We start from the raw sequence: 14,970 nt of genomic DNA, 5'->3' as shown, positions 1-14,970 counted from the left end.
CCTATCCCCATAACCCAGTAACCCCACCCAACGCTAAGGGCAATTTTGGACACTAAGGGCAATTTATCATGGCCAATCCACACATCTTTGGACTGTGGGAGGAAACCGGAGCACCCGGAGGAAACCCACGCACACACAGGGAGGATGTGCAGACTCCGCACAGACAGTGACCCAAGCCGGAATTGAACCTGGGACCCTGGAGCTGTGAAGCAATTGTGCTATCCACAATGCTACCGTGTTGCCCGTAATATTAGATAGTCTTGCCTGCATATAACACAAATACAGTGGCAGATATATATGCAGATATTCCATATTTTTAATTCTGTATTTCATAGAATTTACAGTGCAGAAGGAGGCCATTCGGCCCATCGAATCTGCACTGGCTCTTGGAAAGAGCACCCTACCAAAGGTCAACACCTCCACCTTATCCCCATAACCCAGTAACCCCACCCAACACTAAGGGCAATTTTGGACACTAAGGCCAATTTATCATGGCCAATCCACCTAACCTGCACATCTTTGGACTGTGGGAGGAAACCGGAGCACCCGGAGGAAACCCACGCACACACAGGGAGAACGTGCAGACTCCGCACAGACAGTGACCCAAGCCGGAAACGAACCTGGGACCCTGGTGCTCTGAAGTCACAGTGCTAACCGCTGTGCTGCCCCTATACTTGTAATTTTACTTTAAACTGGTATCACAAGGTGATTGCTAAAAGCTGGGTCTTCAGCCAGCACAGATTGCAACACCTGTCTCACAGTCCAGTAGCAGAGGTAAGACACTGCCTCGTGTTATTACCTTTTATAATGATCTTGTTCAGTGACTTCCGCTTATCCTTGACACTGTTATGATAAAGCTTGCTTGCTGACCACATCATGGACAAGTGGAATTGTAGTGCTGCCAGATGTTCTCCAGTGCCACTCTTACCATCTCATTAAGCACACTCTCTGATTAATATTTAATGCTCGTTTGGGTGAGGAGCATTGGATCCAAGAAACAAAGCATGTTTCCAGGTCTGATGCCCAGCCTTACTCACAAACTGTACAGCAAAGCTCCGTCCCAGTAAAGCACCGTAACTCTGGCCACCCAGAATAGCATCAACACAGTGCCTCATTTCCAAATTGCAGCTAACTCTCTGTGTTTGCTGCTTGGGATTGCCAATTTGTGCCAGGTTAGTGGTGCACTCCCTTGTAGTGGGAAGTGGATGCACATGGCACCCCTGGTGACAGGAGAGAGAGAGAAAGAGAGAAAGAGTGTGTGTGTGTGAGAGAGAAAGAGAGGGAGAATATTGGATAAAAGCAAATTACTGCGGATGCTGGAATCTGAAACCAAAAGGGAAAATGCTGTAAAATCTCAGCAGGTCTGGCAGCATCTGTAGGGAGAGAAAAGAGCCAATGTTTCGAGTCCAGCTTTGTCAAAGCTGCCAGACCTGCTGAGATTTTCCTACATTTTCTCTTTTGGAGAGACAGGAGTTGGAGAGAGAGAGGAGAGAGGAGTGAGGGAGAGAGAGTAGAGAGAGAATAGAGAGAGAGAGGTTCAAGAGAGAGAGGAGAGGAGAGTGAGAGGGGGCAGACAGGGAGAGAATAGAGAGTGCGAGAGTGAGAGAGAGAGAGAGAGATAGGGAGAGAGGGGAGAAAGAGGAGAGGAAGAGGTGGAGAGCGGGAAGAAAGAGAGAGGGAGACAGGAGAGCGAGAGAGATAAGGAGTGCAAATTGCCATTCCAAGATAAGCAGAATTCAAGCTCACTACATCAACTAATCCCTCATCCCTGCTCCCAGGTCTTTGAAATCGCTGTCAGACCTTAATCCTAATTAAATTGTGAATGCTGATATGTCTGCTATGATGTGATCTTGTGATCAAAAACTGAACTTTTTCAAGTCTTGGCATAACTTGTCTGCACAACAGTATGCAGCTTAAGAGTAGATTTCCTCAACGCTTGCTTTAATTGTCAGCTTGGCTCAGTGATAGCACTCTGACTCTCAACTCTGTATATGGGTTCAAGTTCCACTCCAGGATGGGAGCTCCCATATCCTGGCTGACACCGCATTGTGGCACTGAGGGAGTCTTCGGTTCAGATGAGGCATTAAACCAGGACTCTGTCTGCCTCACAAGTGGACACAAAAGATACCATGTCAGGGAGTGAATCAGACAATCTCGACAGTGCAGAAGGAGGCTATTTGGCCCATCGAGTCTGCACCGACCCTCCGAAAGATCACCCCACCCAGACCCCCTCCCCGCCTGCTCCCCGTACCCCCACCTAGCCTTTGGGCAAGGGGCAATTCATCATGGCCAATCCACCTAACCTGCTCATATTTGAACTGTGGGAGGAATCCGGAGCACCCGGAGGAAACCCACGCAGATACGGGGAGAACGTACAAACACCACACAGACAGTCACCTGAGGCTGCAATTGAACCCGGGTCCCTGGTGCTGTGAGGCAGCAGTGCTAACCACTGTGCTCCTGGAATCCTGGCCCAAATTTAGACCTCAAACAGATTAACTGGCTATTTGTTTCATTGCTGTTTGTGTAAAGCGCGACAACAATGACCATACTTTAAAATGAATGAATTGGTTGTAAAGCGTGTTGCGATGTTTTGAGTCGTGAAAAGAACTGGATAAAGGTGTTTTCTAAGTACAAGCCATTTATGTTTATAGTATGACTATATAATGTAAATCTTCCTATGGCACTTTCCTGCACCACTCAATTAGTCTTCTCAATGGCTTTTTGAAATCATTATATTGCACTCTTCAATTACACCTCACCTCGATTGGGAAGATTCAGTGGGCACTTGTGTCAGTGTGAATTGTCACTCAAAGTGCTGATTACAGGACCAGAATGCTGATTGCATTTCATCATAGCAAAGTCTTGTATATTATTTTTCATTTTGGCATGATGCTGTCAGCATTGCAGAACAGCTCTCTGAACAGTAATTGTGAAACATAGAAACATAAAAAATAGAAGCAGGAGGAGGCCATTCGGCCCTTCGAGCCTGCTCCGCCATTCATTACGATCATGGCTGATCATAAGTTCAATACCCTGATCCCACCGCGCCCCCCCCCCCCCCCCCCCCCCATATCCCTTGATCCCTTCAACTCCAAGAGAGATACCAAATTCCTTCTTGAAATGACACAACGTTTTGGCGTCAACTACTTTCTGTGGTAGTGAATTCCACAGACTCACCACTCTCTGGGTGAAGACATTTCTCCTCACCTCAGTCCTAAAAGGTTTACCCCCTTATCCTCAAAACTATGACCCCGAGTTCTGGACTCCCCCACCATCGGGAACATTCTTTCTGAATCCATCCTGTCTAACCCTTTTGTAAGTTTCTATGAGGTCCCCTCTCGCTCTTCTTAAATTCCAATGAGTGATATCAATTGTTTATTACAGGGAAGGAGAGATTAAGGAAGTGGATGGAAAACAGAGATATTCAGGGTGAGGGGTGTATTTGGGCACAATTGTTGAATGTGGCAGGGCAGGTTAACAAAGCAATTGGTAAAGTGCATAGGATCCTGGGCTTCAGAAACAGAGAGTACGAAAGCCTAGGAGTTATGGCAAACCTATGAATGACACTAGTTTGGCCACAGCTGTGCTATTGTGGCATCTTTGGAGAATATCATTAGACCATAAGCGGTAGGAGGGAGCAAAAGTATAGGCCATTGGGCGCATCGAGTCTGCTCTTCCATTCAATGATATCCTGCCTGATCGAATATGATAATCCTCAACTCCACTTTCCCGCCTTATTGGATTTGATTTCAAGGGCTTTGGTTACACAGAGAGACTGGAGAATTGGGGTTCTCCACCCTGGAGCAGAGAGGGTTAAGTGGGGATTTTTACTAATAATAATAATAACAATCTTTATTATTGTCACAAGTAATGAAAATGAAAATGGCTTATTGTCACAAGTAGGCTTCAAATGAAGTTACTGTGAAAAGCCCCTAGTCGCCACATTCCGGAGCCTGTTCGGGGAGGCTGGTGCGGGAATTGAACCGTGCTGCTGGCCTGCCTTGAAAGCCAGCTATTTAGCCCAGTGTGCTAAACCAGCCCCTGCTTACATTAACACTGCAATGAAGTTAGTGTGAAAAGCCCCTAGTCGCCACACTCAGTGTTTTAAGTTGATGAAGGGCACAGGGAGAACAAATAAATAGGCACTGTTCCCAGTGGCTGAAGCGACCAGAGAACACAGATTTAAGGGACTGGCAAAAGAATCAGAAGTAACACGAGGAAAAAAAGCTTTTTACTCAAACAACGGTTAGGATTCTGCCCGTTAGGTTGCTGGAGGCAGATTCAATTGTAACATAAGGGAATAGGATAGATGCTAGGCAGAGAAACACTTGCAGTAAAATGAGAAAAGAGCTGGGGATTGGGACCAACGGGACTGCTCCTTGAAAGAGCCAGCACTGATTTGGTGGGCCAAATGGCCTGCTTTAGTGCTACATGATTTAATTATAGTTCGAGATCATCACAGTATCGTTCATATAGGCCAACCCATAGCTGACCCAACACCATTTCATTCAGATGCAATTATTCCAATGACCTGAATATGTGTCAAGTCAGCTTTATTGAGGCAAACTGTACGGGGATCTCTCATAATTAACTTGTGTGAGAAAATTATAGGTATGGGCTGCACAGGGGACGATAGAAGCAATTCAATTTTATATGAAGGGCCTCTGACAATGTAAAATGTACCTGGGTGAAACACAGGAGAAACACGCAGGCAAAGATTTACTAATCCAAAGATGATGGGGGCGATTCTCCGAGCCCCGCGCGGGCCGGAGAATCGGCGCAACTGCGCCACGACTCCCCGACGCCGGCGCGCGATTCTCCGAGGTGCGGAGAATCGACGGCATTTGCGCCGGCGCGCTTGATGTGGCGCCAGCCTCGGGCCGCTGGATTTGGAGCGGCCGTGTGAATACGACAGAGTCCCGCCGGCGCCGTTCACCCCTGGTCGCTGCTGGCGGGAACTCTGCGCGAAGGGTCGGGGGGCAGCCTGTGGGGGGGGGGGAGGGGGCTTCGTCCCCGGGGGGGGGGGCTTCCGTTGGGGTCTGGCCCGCAATCGGGGCCCACCGATCGGCGGGCCGTCCTCTGCCCCCCCCACCCCCCGGGCCTACTTTCCTGCGCGGCCGGCCCCTGAGCACCGTCGCCATGTTGAGTCGGGGCCGGCGCACGTAAGAAGTCTCCCATGTATGCGCAGGTTGGCGCGGCCCAACTGCGCATGCATGGGTTGGCGCGGCGCCCATTTGGCTCCCGGAAGGGAGGCTGGAGCGGCGTGAACCACTCCAGCGCCGTGCTGGCCCTCTGTGGGGCCAGAATCGGTTGTCCCCGTGCCCGTTTCGCGCCGTCATGAAACGCGACAGCGTTCACAACGGCGCGAACACTTGGGCTCCATTCGGGAGAATCGCCCCCGATATTTGTAGAGCTGACCAAAGAGTTGAAGGAGTATCTTTAAATGGGGAGAGGTGTAAAGATTCAGCAAAGGGAAATGGGAGATGCTAGGCTGGGTATTCCGTCCCTTTCCGCTGGTGGGTGGTCGAAGGTGACCACCCTCCGGCGGGCTCCCCGGTGGCGGGCTGAGCGAGCCATGCCAAAGTGCTGCAGAAATTGGCAAGACCAGACAATGCCGCCACAGCCGGAAAACATCCCTCGCAGGTGACCGGAAAATCCTGCTCAAAATGTTTTCGCCCCTGAGATTGTCTCGCAGCTATACCAACTGCGTGAAATCAGTTTGGCAACAATTTTGGCTGAGTTACTTATGGGCCACAGAAAACTGGCACAGGTTGGCAGATACTGGCATTTGGTTCTCCCTGGAACAGTATGGGAGGTAAAATGGGAATCTCTGGAAAACCCGCTGGTGGTTTGGCTGACCATTTTGTAAGGCACAATCGCTCCAGAAACTTGAGACTGAAAACCTAGTCTGACAGTTCGAGTGCAGACTGCGCTGTGCCGTTGGAGGTGGGAGGTCTTTTGGGCGAGATATTAAATTGCCTCCCTGGTGGATGGAAATGATCCCACGGCATTATTCTGAAAAGCAGAGAAGTCATCCACTGGCGTCCTGGTCAACATTAATCCGCATCTCAGAAACAGATTAACCTTATTGGTGTTTGTAGGATCTTGCTGTGTGCAAATTGGCTGCTGCATTACCTGCATTACAACAATGACTACACTTCGAATGTACTTCATTGGCTGAAAGGGGATTTGGAGCTTGGAGAGGTCATGAAAGGTGCTATATAGAACATAGAACACTCAGTGCAGAAGGAGGCCATTCGGCCCACCAAACTACTTAAGCCCTCACTTCCACCCTATCCCCGTAACCCAATAACCCCTCCTAACCTTTTTAGTCACTAAGGGCAATTCAGCATGGTCAATCCACCTAACCTGCACGTCTTTGGACTGTGGGAGGAAACCGGAGCACCCGGAGGAAACCCACGCTGGCACGGGGAGAACGTGCAGATTCCGCACAGACAGTGACCCAGCGGGGAATCGAACCTGGGACCCTGGCGCTGTGAAGCCACAGTGCTACCCACTTGTGCTACCTCTGCAAGTCTTTGTATATAAAAATTATTACATTTCAATGGGGAAATTGATAATGAGCTGACTGCAAAGGAAAAACAATCTTGCGATCGAGAAGTTTAAAAGTGATTTATCAATTGATCACAGCACGTTTTGAATGGGTTACAAAGCGAAGTCTGTCTGAGGATGGGACAGCTGATGATGATTGGATCAAAAGTGGCGGATCTCATGCCAAAAGATCGCCTGGTCCCTCCCTCGCTACCAATCGCAGCTGTCATTGAATGACCCTGAATTAGGAAACTACCCCAAAAGGTGATGCTCACAGAGAGGTTACTGCACTCACAGAATGGAATGAGAGGCACTGTGCCTCTTAGAAGCTAAAACTCTCGGCCAGCTCGTAATGCAGAGTAAAATGGGGGTGGAAATCTGCCTAGGCACACAAACACACTGTGCAAACTTGTGTACCTCTGCTGAAGATCACGCTGTCATATGGGATCTTGTTTTTGGTCTCCAGACTGGAGCAATTCCATCTGTGATCCCGGAACTGGTGCTGGCATTCGTGGATGGCGATCTGGATGCCCTGGATGGCAGACGCTGTCACGTCGGGGCTCCTCATGCAGACTTCCAACTGGCGACGAGTCAGGCTCGAGAGAGTGAGGCACACTGTGTTCGCAGTTAGGACGGGGTCCACGGGGATCTTCAAGCCGAGGATTTCGTTACACCGAACCCTGTCAGCAAAGGCAGAGGAAGGGGGGGGGTGGGGGGGGAGGGAAAATCAATGTTAACATCGTTCACCTGATCATGTTACCCACTCAGGGTTTGCAGAACTCATGCAACTATGTCGAGGACTCAAAAAACAAAGAGGAATCCAACATTTTGAAACCGTGCTGCACATTGCAACCCCGAAAGAGAGGCAGGACATAAAGAATGATTTTAAAAAAAATCACAACTGGTATTTAAACAGCGCTGAATGAGATTAAAAACACTCCAAAGTGTTTCAACCTGCCATGAACAAGATACAAGATCAAAGACTTGCATTTATATAAAGTCTTTCACAGACACGGGATGCCTCAATGTGCGTTATGGCCAATGAAGTAATAATAGTCATCTTTATTATTGTCACAAGGAGGCTTACATTAACACTGCGATGAAGTTACTGTGAAAAGCCCCTAGTCGCCACATTCGGCGCCTGTTCGGGTACACAGAGGGAGAATTCAGAATGTCCAATTCACCTAACAAGCACGTCTTTCGGGGCTTGTGGGAGGAAACCGGAGCACCCGGAGGAAACCCACGCACACACGGGGAGGACGTGCAGACTTCGCACAGACAGTGACCCAAGCCGGGAATCGAACCCGGGACCCTGGCGCTGTAAAGCAACAGTGCTGTGCTACTGTGTTGCCCATTTTACCGTTGTCAATGTGGGGAAACACGGCAGCCAATTTGCGCACAGGCGGATCCCACGAGCGTCAATGAGACGGTGGCACCACAGCCTGGATCTATGATGTTAATTGAGGGATTCATTATATTGGCCAGCAGGCCAAAGTCCCTGCTCGCCTTCAAAATGGTGCCGTGGGTCCGACCCAAGCAGGCAGATGCTTGTCAGGGTTTATAAGGTCTCAAACTCCACAAGCGATAAGTTGCACAATTTGACTCATTCACTCAGGACATCCCAGGCGTTAGAGGGGAAATGGAGGAAATGGTCCCGAATCGAGCAGAGAGGCGGCGAGAGGAAAAGGACAGAGAGTTGCAGAGATGATTAAAACTGTTCTAATCCTGGTGACCTTGGCTGAGGTGGAAGATTGTTTGGATTCGCCCACTGGGCTCTTTAATCCCGGAATTGTAATGACAGGAGATAGGCAGCAGATGATTAAACACATTAAAATAACATTGCAATCATCAATGTTATAATACACCCTCTACACATAATACCACGTCCTTTGACTGTCAGAATTATATAACCGTGGCTTTATACTGATTATTAATTCAGATCACTATTCTCCCTCTCACTGGCTCGACCACTAGAAATGATTGTTATCCAATTGGCTTTTTTCCACACCGGGAATCAGTCCCAGCCGTATAACATGGGAACTCCTTCTGTAACGGGACCCGGACACCATCCCTCAACCTGCTCCAGCTTTCTCCAACCTGTGTCAGTCTGTAAAGCCACCCAACACTGCATCCTCTTACCCCCCCTCCCCCGCCGCCCGCTCTCAGAGACAATTGATCAGCCTCCCTATCCAGCCAGCCCCCTCCCCTCCCTCCATCCATCTCTGCCCTCCATCTCTCCATCCTTCCATCCCTCCACCTGCCCATGGTCATCCATCCCTGGCTCTTTTTTGGAGTCAGTATTTACCTGCCTCCCTCTATCCTCACCCAGTCTATCATCTTTGTGCCTCTGATGATTCAGTTTATCACCTCCCCCTCACACCCACCCCCTCACCCACACCCTCCCCCATTCCCACCCAGCCTCCCCCTCACTCCCACCCAGCACCCCACACACTCACCCACACCCACCCCCATTCCCACCCAGTCTCCCCCTCACTCCCACCCAGCACCCCACCCCCTCTCCCACCCAGTCTCCCCCTCACTCCCATCCAGCACCCCACCCACTCACCCACACCCTCCCCCATTCCCACCCAATCACAAAGCCCCCCCCCACACACTCACACCCACCCAACTGCACCTCCTCACATCTAACTAATCACCCACTCCCCTCACTCCCACCCGCCCAGCTCACACCCAGCCACCCTCTCCCTCCCACACACCCACCCGCACTGCAGCTACACCCAGTTACACCCCCGCCCAGCCGACCACCCTCTCACTCCCCCCCACCCCCTCACTCCCACACCCTCCCCCTTACACCCACCCCTTCCCCCTCACTCCCACTCCATCCCCCCTCACTCCCAGCCCCTGCCCCTCACTCCCACCCCGTCACTCCAGCCCCCTCCCCCTCACTCCCACCCCCTCACCCCCACCCCCTCCCCCTCATTCCAGCCCCTTCCCCCTCACTCCCACCCCCTCACTACCACCCCCACCCCCTCACTCCCAGCTCCCTCACTCCCACCCCTCCTCCCTCACTCCCACCCACTCACTCCCACCCACTCCCCCTCATTCCCACCCCCTCACTACCACCCCCTCCCCCTCACTCCCACCCCCTCACTACCACCCCCACCCCTCACTCCCAGCCCCCTCACTCCCACCCCCTCCTCCCTCACTCCCACCCCCTCACTCCCACCCACTCCCCCTCATTCCCACCCCCTCACTACCACCCCCTCCCCCTCACTCCCAGCCCCCTCACTCCCACCTCATCCCCTTCACTCCCACCTCATCCCCTTCACTCCCATCCCCCTCACTCGCACCCCCACACCCTCACTCCCAACCCTCTCACTCCCACCCCCTCCCCCCTCACTCCCATCCCCCTCACTCGCACCCCCACCCCCTCACTCCCAGCCCCTCACTCACACACCCACCCCCTCACTCCCAACCCCTCACTCCCACCCCCTCCCCCTCACTCCCACCCCCTCTCTCCACCCCCTCACTCCCACCCCCTCACTCCACCCCCTCACTCCACCCCCTCAGTTCCACCCCCTCACTCCCACCCCCACCCCCTCACTCCCACCTCCTACCCCTCACTCCCACCCCCTCCCCCTCACTCCCAAACCCCTCACTCCCACCCCCTCACTCCCACCCCCTCTGCCTCACTCCCACCCCCTCTGCCTCACTCCCACCCCCTCACTCCCACCCCCTCACTCCCACCCCCTCCGCCTCACTCCCACCCCCTCCGCCTCACTCCCACCCCCTCACTCCCACCTCCTCCCCCTCACTCCCACCCCCTCACTCCAACCCCTCCCCCTCACTCCCATCCCCTCTGCCTCACTCCATCCCCTCAATCCCACACCCTCACCCCTCACTCCCACCCCCTCACTTCCACCCCCTTCCCCCCTCACTCCCAAACCCCTCACTCCCACCCCTCCCCCTCACTCCCACCCCATCCCCCTCACTCCCACCCCCTCCCCCTCACTCCCACTCCATCCCCCCTCACTTCCACCCCCTCCCCCTCACTCCCACCCCCCTCTCACTCCCACCCCCTCCCCGTCACTCCCACCCCATCCCTCCTCACTCCCACCCCCTCCCCCTCACTCCCACCCCCCCCCTCAATCACAACCCCTCCCCCCTCACTCCCACCCCCTCCCCCTCACTCCCACCCCAACCCCCCTCTCACTCAGAGGGAATCACTTGAAAATTCCCAATGAATCATCTCAAGACTGTGGCTTCGTCAATAGCGACGATTCTGAGGTTAAAGAAGAGCTGGCAAGGAGTTGGAGCCATTAATGAGGCTGTTCCAGGCCGGGGGGGGGGATGTATGGAGATTGTCAGATTCTAGTTAGATATTAAATCGGTGAAAGTTACCTGAGATGGCCACAAGCCAAACAGGAGAGGTTCGGAGAATGGACAAGGAATGGAAACATTTCAAATGCAAAGACCCGAATGAGTCAATTTGGACAGGTTCGAGTGGGAACGGGGCGGGGGGGGCTTATTTTGAGAATGTATTTCCTGGTGAGCAAAGTTTGAACAACGGGAAAAGGCGAAGAAAGAATTAAGGGAAAGGTGGATTGGGGCGGGAAGTTAAAATATCCTCATTACAGATGGACATAATTTGGAAAGTCTAATTCACCAGGGGGGGTATGGCTGACGAGAGGGAAGACAGACCGCTACCCATTGAGAGATTGGTGTAAAAGGCAAGAGGAAAACCGGAAGCCAGTGAACTAGGAGGAGTCTGTCAGCCCAATATCTCGCTGTATGTGGGAGGAAAGCGAGCGAGGCTCAATAAAGGGGGATCGAGGGTGATTTTTTTTTGGGGGGGGGTGAAAGGGTGGTGGAAGCTGGTTTAATCTGAGTGTTTAGCTGGAATCGCCTCGAGAACTGAGAAAGGAACATAGAGGAATGCAATGGGGGAACGGAGATGTTAATCCAACAGCTCTTTTCAAGGTCTGGCACAGGGGCGATGGGCCGAATGTTTTCCTCCCGTGTAGTGCAAAACTCTCCATCCCATTCCCGAGGAGCTCAGGGTTCCATTGCCAGGAGAACGGCCCCGTTTAAGGACACGCAGAGGGTAACTTGTGAATAAATTCCGACTGATCTGCACAATAATCCAACTCTGAGAGCGAAACACATCCCATCTGGGGACGGGCGCAGTGGAGTGTCCCATTTAACCAGATTATTTTGCGCCAATGGTAACTTTAATTTTAGAAGTAAAACTTGATAATGCGGAATATGTTAGCATAATAACACAGTGTCCTATCCTTGGCAAATTCGCCTGACCGTCAAATATCTGAATTTAATTGGCATTTGAGTGCTGGGGCTAGATCAAATTGTAGAAAATATGGGACAAATCCAAATAATATTAGATAGCTGTGCTTTTTTTAACAAGAAAAATGAATTAGGAGGCACAAGTTATATAGAATTCAAATCACTCGGAAAATCATGAAAAAGATTGAATCATGAATAATAAATGATGTGGAGATAAGTGAAATTGTATTAGATACAAAATCAGACATTAAATGTTCAAATTTAAAATTGGACAACATTAATTGTTGAATATTAAAATTAAACAACATTAATTGTTGAATATTAAAATTAAACAACATTAATTGTTGAATATTAGCATTAAACAACATTAATTGTTGAATATTAACATTAAACAACATTAATTATTGAATATTAAAATTAAACAACATTAATTTTTGAATATTAACATTAAACAACATTAATTGTTGAATATTAACATTAAACAACATTATTGTTGAATATTAACATTAAACAACATTAATTGTTGAATATTAAAATTAAACAACATTAATTGTTGAATATTAAAATTAAACAACATTAATTGTTGAATATTAGCATTAAACAACATTAATTGTTGAATATTAAAATTAAACAATATTAATTGTTGAATATTAGCATTAAACAACATTAATTGTTGAATATTACAATTAAACAACATTAATTGTTGAATATTAACATTAACCAACATTAATTGCTGAATATTAACATTAAACAACATCTAAATGTTGAATATTAACATTAAAATGATTGAAATTGGATAACATTAGATGAATAATAGCATCATCAAAATTAGACATTGAAACTTACAAATTGGACATTACATGTTGGATATTAAATACTAGAAACTATTAGGAGACGATGGGGTTTAATATGTGGAAGGTTCAGCCAGGGCTGGCTGTAATCGCGGTTCAGAGGTAAGGGAGGGTGAAATGTCTCTCTTACCTGTTCACGATAAAGGTTAAGGAGAGGAGAGCGATTGTACACGGAGCGGGAAACAGTCCCATGTTCAGCATCCGACCTGTGAACACACCTCACGTCTCCCAGGCGAATCCAAAGTGGTCCTTGCTCCCCCCTTTACTCTTCACACACAGCCCTCTTCAGAGCGAGAGGGTGTACCAGTGGTCATTTCCTACACCGCTTCCTTTTTAACCTTTGGTGGACTGTTATCTGACTCTGTCCAGCCAAAGCTCCAGTCCTCTCTAGTCCTGTCCCTTTCCAAGTGTGTTCACAATCTGACTCCTCTATTAGTGAATTTCAATCAGCTCAATGTTGCTCTTTTGTTTTTCTCCTCTCCCACTCTCTCTCTCCCTCTCTCTCTGTCTCTCACATTCACTGTATGAGTGGCTGCCGTTTCCACCAAGTCTCTCTCTCTCTTTCCAATCTGCCTGTTTGTGAGTAAGAAAGTGATTGCGTTCGCCTTTAACTGCAACACAAACGTATATCATAAAGTAAGCACTTCAACACCGGCCCATTTTCAAACGTCACTGGATTAAGTTGCAAGAGAGAACCCGCCCCCCCCCCCCCCCCCCCCCCCAATAATAACCCCTGGCGGAGCAGACGCACACACACACATACACAGCAAGAGTTTCCCACACTGGGAGTGGGACAGACAGAGGCACAGAGAAAGAGTCAGACACACGGGGGCAGAGAGAAAGTAACAACGTGAGTCAGACACAGGAGGGAGGAACAGAGAGAGAGAGAGAGAGAAAGTCACACAGGCACAGGGAAGGAGGGACGGAGAAAGTCCCGCAGACGGAGATGGAGAGGGTCAGACAGAGGGAGAGAAGGAGATAGAGACGGTCACGCTACACAGAGGGAGACGAGATTGACAGGAGACAGAGTCACCAGGGACTGACAGACACACAGGCAGAGTGGTCCAGAGAGAGAGACACTGAGACTCTGAGAGTATCAAGACTGGGATGTAGTTACACAGAGACCTTGGTACACAGAGAGGAGCGGCTCACACAGCAAGGGGCAGAGAAAGTGCAGCAGACAGACTGAGGGTCACACAGCTGCACAGAGTAACACACAATTGGGTGTGAAGTCTCTCTCACTCAGAAACAAACAGATCTCCACACGCCCAGACAAAGAGTGAGAGGAAAACACTGGCACATGTAGAAACAAAGGGTTAGTGACCCACTACACGTTCACAGACACACACACAGACACAAATACACACACAGACACACACACACACAGGCACGCACACATACAGACACACACACACAGACAGGCACAGGCACAAACACACACACACACACACAGGTACACACACAGGCATGCATGCATATAGACACACACACAGGCACACACACACACACAGGCACGCACACATACAGACACACACACACAGACAGGCACAAGCACACACACACACAGGTACACACACAGGCATGCATGCATACTGACACACACACAGGCACACACACACACAGGCACGCACACATACAGACACACACACAAACACAGACACACATAGGCACGCACACATACAGACACACACACACACAGGCACATACACACACACACATACATACAGGTGCACGCACAGGCACACACATACAGACTCACATACACAGGCACACACACACAGACACAGACAGGCACACACACACAGAGACACATGCACAGGTACACAGCTGTACACACATATACGCAGGCACACACATACTCAGGTGCACACACACACAGGCACACAGGCAGGCACACACACAGAGACACACACAAACACACACACAGGAGCACGCACACACACAGGCACACACACACAGACACACACACACAGGCACATAGGCAGGCACACACACAGAGGCACACGCACAGAGACACACACAGGAGCATACACACACAGGCACACACACACAGACACCCACACATAGGCACACACAGGCACCTACACACACAGGCACACGCACACACAACACAGGCAAACACACACACACAATGCAGGCACACACACACAGGCATGCATACATAGGCACACACTCACACACAACACAGGCACACACACACACACAGGCATTCACACACACACATGCGCAGGCACACACACACATATAGGCACATACAAATACACAGTAAAACATATACACATAGGCACACACAAATCTACAC

General features: G+C 50.1%; 1 protein-coding gene across 2 annotated transcripts in view; it reads right to left on the bottom strand.

The window, feature by feature from the left end:
- Window positions 1-13,325, bottom strand: part of LOC140386830 (protein Wnt-10a-like) — a 62,340-nt gene extending 49,015 nt beyond the window's left edge. Inside the window, exons 1-2 of one of the 2 annotated variants that reach the window (XM_072469565.1) lie at window positions 12,799-13,325; window positions 6,973-7,235 (exon numbers count right to left, since the gene is read on the bottom strand). In XM_072469565.1, coding sequence (XP_072325666.1) covers window positions 6,973-7,235; window positions 12,799-12,869 — 334 coding nt within the window. In that variant the 5' untranslated portion in view covers window positions 12,870-13,325. Of the gene's footprint in view, window positions 1-6,972; window positions 7,236-10,917; window positions 11,118-12,798 lie in introns of those variants that run through there. The other variant, XM_072469575.1, reaches the window with a different exon arrangement.
- Window positions 13,326-14,970: the final 1,645 nt, after the last annotated feature.

The sequence above is a fragment of the Scyliorhinus torazame genome, chromosome 2 (assembly GCF_047496885.1).
Source record: "Scyliorhinus torazame isolate Kashiwa2021f chromosome 2, sScyTor2.1, whole genome shotgun sequence".
Classification (NCBI taxonomy): domain Eukaryota; kingdom Metazoa; phylum Chordata; class Chondrichthyes; order Carcharhiniformes; family Scyliorhinidae; genus Scyliorhinus; species Scyliorhinus torazame.
The sequence above is the reverse complement of the archived record's forward strand: the minus strand, read 5'-3'. Positions and strand labels throughout refer to the sequence as shown.